The sequence below is a fragment of the Acyrthosiphon pisum genome, chromosome A1 (genome assembly GCF_005508785.2).
Source record: "Acyrthosiphon pisum isolate AL4f chromosome A1, pea_aphid_22Mar2018_4r6ur, whole genome shotgun sequence".
Taxonomy (NCBI): Eukaryota; Metazoa; Arthropoda; class Insecta; order Hemiptera; family Aphididae; genus Acyrthosiphon; species Acyrthosiphon pisum.
This window is the reverse complement of record NC_042494.1, coordinates 122,240,783-122,249,059: the sequence shown is the minus strand read 5'-3', so window position 1 is coordinate 122,249,059 and position 8,277 is coordinate 122,240,783. Positions and strand designations below refer to the sequence as shown.

General features: G+C 26.1%; 1 protein-coding gene across 1 annotated transcript in view; it reads right to left on the bottom strand.

Moving 5' to 3' along the window:
- LOC100572755 (leucine-rich repeat-containing protein 71-like) overlaps nucleotides 1-8,277 on the bottom strand; it is a 32,974-nt gene that overhangs the window by 16,742 nt on the left and 7,955 nt on the right. Inside the window, exon 2 of the mRNA XM_003240995.4 lies at nucleotides 1,699-1,780. Within this exon, the coding sequence (XP_003241043.1) occupies nucleotides 1,699-1,780 (82 nt within the window). The remainder of the gene's footprint in view (nucleotides 1-1,698; nucleotides 1,781-8,277) is intronic.

Sequence of the window (8,277 nt, the reverse complement as noted above, 5' to 3'; positions counted from 1 at the left end):
CAATAAAATTCGATGAAATTTACGAAACTTTAAAAATAAAAATAAAACTATGACATAAGCAGGGGGGGTCCGGACCCGGGGTCCACCCCCCTTGGGTCGCCACTGATATATCCTCTTGAAATTATTATTATTTCAATAAAGCTCGGCAGGTATCTCAAATTATTTTCTGTTTCCTCTGAGTTTCGGCGTAAAGAGAGTTTACTGTATTTACATACCTATAGGCTATAGTAAGATCATTATTACATAATGGGTATAAAATACACGTGTAAATGTGATATTATATATTTATATCTATAACCTATATATATATATATATTTAGGTACTGTATTATACAATTATTTCATACGGTGGATATACATTTGGAACTATTTGTTTTATTAAAAATCGGTTTTTTTTACTCAACTCAAGCACATTATTGCATAATAAATTGTTACCTACTCGTAAGAAAAACTTCGTAACAGCAAAATATTTATTTTTGTATATTTTCGTAGTGTCATTATATATTTATATACTAGCATAGAGCAAGAAATTTCATGCATTTGCATATTTTTTCTGATTAATACTTTATCGTATGCTTAGTATAAGTATGAATACTTACATTTCACAATATTTATGATCTAATTCTCAAAGGTTTTTTGCATTTTTTGCATATTTTGACATTTATGGGTTTAAAAGACATATTTTTGATTATAAGAGCATATCTTAAGTTTTTAGTGGATATTTTGATAGTTTATCGGTAAATATTTTTCATGAATCAAGGTCAACAATTATATTAAGCTAGCTGATCCCGTGCACTTTGAATCCCGTTAAATGTACCAACTCTATATGACTCAAACTTTGTTCAATTCGTTATTTAATATTCGGTGTATGGTGTTCAAAACTTATCTTAACATTTCCGTTGCCTGGAATAAAAATGTTGGTTCGCAGCAGTAGGTTTATTATCAGGTAAGCAATCTACCTGCGGTAGATCGCGGACCTCGTTTTGTTTATATGTAAGTTATACCAAGTTTGTCATTTTTATTTAATTCCATCTACGGTGGATTGATATAATCAATTAATACAATTTACAAAATCCTAACCTAACCTAACCGTACTAAAATCAGATGAATAAAAAAACCAAATTTAACCCTTTTTATATTAGCCTATCTTTTTCCCAGAGGTCTAATCTACACACAAAAATTCATCTATATACCTATATAAAAATAGAGCATGAAAAATGTATGTTACCTCGTCAATCGAGAACGACTGTTTTTATATATTGACAAAAAATAATAATATATAAATCAATGGTTTATGCCCGATCAATCAATAGCAACCAATAAAATATAATAGGTACACTATTATTGTTTTAATCTGCAACAATAAACTAATATTTTTATTATTTAGTTTATTTTTTTCTGGACAGATGGCGCCACTATTTTATTTTTGACATTCCGATTTCTTGCTTTTCTGGTGGGTTTTTCTGAAATTTTCTTTCGTCAAATCCTTCTCTTGGCAATTACAAACATCTTAAGAAAAAATTGAGCCAAATCGAACCCGCCATTCTCGATTGATGAGGTAACGTACATTTTTCAAGCTCCATTTTTATATATATATAGATTTGAATGAAGAATGAGATCAATAAATTGTAATGTACCTATTATGATGATTGATTGACTTTATCCGTTTTATTTTTAAGTAAGTATTAATAATATTACCTGAGTTTTGTAATATTTTTTGATATTTCGTTTTCATACCAATGCACATCGGTAACCCGCATTTTGCTGTCAATTTTCTTTTCTAATTTTCATTAAATAATAATAGGTGTATTATTAGTTTAAACTGTTTATTAATATTAAATTTTTTTTAATAAGTAGATACCTAAATATTATAGTTAATGTAACTCTTATAAGTATGATTATATAGCCTACCTATGGACCTACGAGGAGTTAGTAACTGTAAAACAATTTAGAAGTTAACACTTGACACGTACCTACTCACCTAATAATATAGTGTAGCTAAGTAGTCTAAAACTATATCGCATTTCGGAATTAGAACCACGATTCAATTAGCATGGAACAGTAGGTAGGTACCTACCCAATCGGCAATCACAAAAAATCTAAATATACGTAGTTATAACGTCATGTTGTTATTAACAACTTAATACCTTTACTGCTCTAAATAATTTTTCACTTGGAACGTAGCTTATAAATTGTTGGATTAAGCTTCTCTACTTAATAATTTCCAATTCAAACACTGGTTGTTATCATAATTTATAAACAATTTACAAAATGTATACATTAATATACATTAATCATTAATGATTAATGTGTACATCTATATTCATTAGTATTGTTGGCCACTTAATCTAACATTTACCCTATATTATAATTACGTCATACATTTTTGATCTGTAACATTATTAAGCTAAAACATATTATTTTTAAATTAGCTGAAAAAAGCCAAGTTGTTAGGATATGAATTTATTCTATTCATATGCATTGTCTAAACTCTAATTGTTTTGAAAATGTTATTGTGTGTAGTAAATTATAGCATAAGTTAAAGTTGAATGTTTTAAGTTTTAAGTTTCTTCAATTAATATTTTTTGAATTCAAATCAAATATCAAAAATCGTTTGACTGTTTTAAGAGAAATTGTTATTTTTCGTGAGAATACTTATCTAATGTCATCAAAATTTAAACTTCAATCACTCATGAATGATTCAGTGATTGAAAAATGTTTGTGAATTGTGGCTTTAAGCTTACCTTTTTTTGATTCCAGTTGAAATAATCTATCAGGAATCTTGTATTATTTTTTAGACTCTGGTCTCTGTGTGAAACGATGAATGTATTGATTTTACAATGATGTGGGTTTTTTTTAAATTTTTAAATTTTTTTAAATTTTTGTGTCTGTCATCACCTTTTAGGACAATAAAAATGCTTAGATTTTCTGCAATACTACCTTTTCTGATAGGAAAGTGAATTTAGTTGGTACTTTGGGGGGTCAAAAGTAAAAATTTCCCAGTAGTTTTTAAAAGCGCCGTGAAAAACAAAATAAAAATTAAGGAAAAATGGGAATTTTTTACGCAAAATCTGTTTTCGAGAAAATTGATTTTGGTTATTGGTGCAACTCTTAAACAAATGACCGTAGGTACATGAAATTTTCACTGGTTGTTTATATTTCTATTTTCTATAAATGATAAAATTTTCAAAATATTTTGATTTGTTTTGAACTTTAAGGGACATTTTCAGTTTCCAATTTTATTAGTTTTTTTTCTATGAATGTCAATAAAACTTTATTTATTGAGTAAAAATACTTTAAAATTTAATACAAGGCTCCTACTATATCGTTACAATGACATTTGAAAAATATTAAAAAGGTGCGTAAGTGGATGTCGCTCTGCTGTACAGTAGGTTACAAGTGGGTCACTGTAATGGATGGTGTTAAACTTAAATTCAATGATATAATATCATTGTATTAGAAAATTGATTCTGAGCGAAAACGGTCCGTCAGCCTATGATATTACTACTTAAGTATATTTGATGATATTATATTGTGAATAAAGTAATTTATATATAATCTATTTACGTGGGATCTTGTTTTAAATTTTTAATCCTTAGCTATAGAAGTTGAACATTTTATAAATTTTTAACTAAAAATAATAATTAAATTTTAAATTTAATATATTTTGTCAAAATTCGAACTTCAAATGTTTATAAAAAAAAATTGTGCCGATGTATTTTCAATATTTTTCAACTGCTACTGTAACAATATATCAGGAACCTTGCATTATTTTTTCACGCTCTTTACCTAACAAATAAATTTTTATTGATATTTATAAAAAAAAAATTAAAAAATTGAAAACTGACTATGTCCGTAAACAGCTCAAAAAGAGTCAAAATATTTTCAAAATGTTATGGTGTATAGAAAATGAAAATATAAACATACGGTAAAATGTTCATGTATCTACAGATATTCGTTTTTGAATTACAACGAAATAACAAAATCCGCTACGTGAGAAATGGAGTGAATATCCAAACTTGTAAAAATATGAAATTCAAACGCTCATAAAAATTTAATTTGATTTGTTTGAAGACATTTTTTTTTTTTGATAAAGATAGACAAACTTATGAATGATCTCATAGGTGCAATTTCAATAAAAAAAAAAACTGAGTGTGCTTAAGCTCTGCATTTTGTTGGCATTTAAATTCAATTATACCTAACTATAATGCATTTATGACTTTTTTGAACATGTTTTATGACAATTTAACATTGAAGACTTATAGTGTATTAGGTAAATTTTATAAAAATGAATACCTACCTACAATAGTCAATTTTAATTTATCAACAATTTAAAACAACTTTTTTATAATTTATTCAAAAAATATGACAAATAAATATTAGTAGGTACCTATACAAGGTGTAACAGAAAAACAGAAAGACTTGACGAAAAAAAAATGACGCTACTTAAACGTATGACAAAAATTGTTAAAATTATATGATTAGTAAATAATTTAAAAATTAATATACTCATGTCAGCAAATTTCCAAAAAATATATTTTGAAAGAAGTTATTATAATAACTTACGTTTACGTTCTAAATTCATTTAATCAAAAAATATTGATAAATCAAAAATTCTAAAAATAAACTACTTGACTTAGATAAATGTTTTTATTATCAAAATTATTGTTTTTATAATCAGATTCACAAATTGGCTATTTTGAATATATCTAAAAAAATTGAAATCAAATTTTTAAAATTTTTTATTTTCAATATTAAAAAATAAGTACCTAATTAAAATATAAAAATAATTCTTTGCATAATATATTTGAAACTATAAATAAGTGACTATAAATTGTATATACAAAAACAATTTAAATATTGATTAGAACAAAAGTTATTTCAAAAGTCAGTTCTATTTATTACATCTGTATAGGATATTATACTATATAATACCATATGACATACACAATTACACAGACTGTCGAAAACTTGGAACTCATAAGTGAGCACCAACTGACAAGTGATTCATATATCGTAATTAGGTTTTTGTCCTAATTAGATATGGGCACAGGAATGTTTATATTAGTAAATACCCGCGATACTATTGTTATAGCGCTGAGTCGCTGTTGAACTTGACAACTGATAATAATATAATCGACCACAACGACCGGGTTTAGTAGACACATTGGAAAATAATGATTAATGTTCTAAATAGATTTGAATTCGAAAAAATGACAAATGTCGAGTTCATTGTTTCATTCATTATATACTCTGGTACCCTCATGTCTGATGATAAACTGTTTTTGGTTTTTTTTGCTGTGGTAAGGAGAAGTTTTGACACATATACACATAAATTATTAGAGGGTGCTAATTTTAAAATTGGGGGTGCTAATAACTCTTAAGCCCCCCCCCCCTATTTACGCCTATGAATGATCTTGTATTACATTTTCAAATCTTGGAATTAAAAAGAAAATTTTTTATGAATTTCTAAATCAAAATAATTATCAAATTTTCGTCATTTTTACGTATTTTGTCAATATTTGAATTTTAGATGCTTATAAAAAAAAAAGTGACTATGCATTTTTAATTTTTTTCATCTGCCTTTGAAACAATATACTAGGAGCCTACTATTAAATTTTTAAGCTTTTTTAACCAACAAATAAAATTTTATTGATATTTATAGAAAAAAAAAAACTAAAAATAATGGAAACTGAAAATGTCCCTTAACAGTTCAAAACAAATCAAAATATTTGGACAATTTTATGATGTATAGAAAGTGCTAAAATAAACATTCAGTCAAAATTGCATGTACCTACGGTCATTTGTTTAAGAGTTGCACCAATAACCAAAATCAATTTTCTCGTAAACAGATTTTGTGTAAAAATTCCCGTTTTTCCTTAATTTTTGTTTTGTTTTTCACGGCATTTTTGAAAACTACTGGGAAATTTTTACTTTTGACCCCCCAAAGTATCAACTAGATTCACTTTTCTATCAGAAAAGCTACTGTTGAAGGAAATCTAAGCATTTTTATTGTCCTAAAAGGTGATGACAGACACAAAAATAAAAAAAATAAAAAAATGAAAAAAAATTTTGGGTGTCTAAAATCTAAATTATCAATTTTAATAAGTTAAAACTTAAACGCAAAAAAATTGTGACTACCTAATTAGTACCTATGTATTTTCAATATTTTTAAATTGCTGTAAAAATAACTTACAAGGAACCTTGTACTATTACATTTTTAAGCTTTTTTATTACAAACAATAATTTTATCATACATAAATTGAACAAAACTTTGAAAAAAATCTACAATTTCAAATGTCCATAAATGCAAAATAAAAAGATCATTCAAAAAAAGAGCTGAATATTTTCAAAATTATGATATCACAAGATGTTTCTTCACTCAAGCCACTACATTATATATAAATAACATCACTTATAAAAATAAAAATAATATTATATAATAAAGATGATTAATAATTAATTATTACAGATTTTTTATTATATATTATATATATATACTAGCCGACTCGTCACGGCTTCACCCGTGACTGGTTGTTTATTTAGCCTTTGAACGATGATATGTATAATTTTTTATTGAAATTTTTTCGTTTAATGTGATCGGTAAGTAAATATAAAAACGGTCATTAAAAACCTGTTGAAATGTTTCTAGCGGTATTAATCTTATATATTTTTATAGCAGAACCCATGAACTTCATTACCCGTAAAAAATCGTAAATAATTATATAAATTATACTATAATAAGTATAACTTATAAGCCTTATAATTTTGTTTCTTCTTATTCATCGGATTTTAGTACGGTTAGCTTAGGTTAAGATTTTGTATTAGTTGGTTATATTATTCCATCATAGGTGGAATTAAGTAAAAATGACAAACTTGGTATAACTTTGATACTCTGGGGCTAAATCATATACACTTACGTTGGGTACAAACTGCACGGGAATAAGTTTTGAACACCATACACCGAATATTAAATAAAAATTTAACAAAGTTTGAGTCATATTGAGTTGGTACATTTAACGGGTAAAGAAGTGCACGGGATCAGTTATTTTTAGTGAAAATGTATTTATCATTAATAGCAATAGAAACATTTCAATACGTTTTCATTAACCATTTTTATATTTACTTGCCGATCACATTAAACGATAAAATTTTATTGAAAAATGATACATCTCATCGTCTGGAAGCAAAATAAACAACCAATCACGGATGAAGCTGTGACGGTCAGCTATAATATTATAATATTAATTCAACTTAAAGGCTATAATAAATAATAAATATATAAAAAATCCAGACTGATAAACCGTCTCCACTCAGAATCGTTTTTCTTATATAATTAAATTATATCATTGAATTCAAGTTTAATACAATCCATTATACACTGACGATGAATAAGAAGAAACCAAATAAATAGTACCTACCTAATAAATTAAATTATTAATGAAACATATATAAATTTTAAATTGTATTGGGAATAACCAATAATACCAATAATACTCAATATCTACAAGAATATATCATGTAAGCTATGTTCTATCATGGCCATAGACATGGTGGGGGAATAGATCCCCATGACCTTTTTTCGGATTTTGAGCGGAGCAATAATTGTATTGATTTTACAATGATGTCTGTTTTTTTGTCTGCCATCACTTTTTGGGGCAGTTAAAATGCTTTGATTTTCTACTTCATCATATTTTCTGGAAATAGCTTTCTAGTTGATATTTTGGGGAAAAGTTGACCGAAAGTGAAAAATGTTTGGAAAAAGTGAACAATTCTCATTAGTTGGGGAAAAAAATAAGGAAAAACAGATTATATTTGTACGCAAAACTAGTTTTCTACAAAGTCGATTTTGTTATTTGATGTAACTCTAAAAAACACCCGTACCGTAATTAAATTAAATTTGTACTGAATGTTTACAATTTTCTATACATTATGACATTTTCAAAATATTTTGATTATTGACTCTTTTTAAGCTATTTATAGACAGAAGAAAATTTCGATTTTTATTAGTTTTTTTAAAAAATACTGTCCATACAAATGTTTTCACATGGTCAAAAAACCGTAAAATCTAATACAAAGTTTATTATAAGTTGTTAGTAGAAATGAAAAAAAAAGTTTAGCATAAATCCACAATATTTTTTACAGTTAACAAAATTAACAAAATCTCATAGAAATCTACTTATTTTGTTGTAATTCTAAAACTGATAACCATATAGGTACTTGAAATTTTCACAAAATGTTTTTATTTTATTACTTTTGTACATATAAATATTTTGA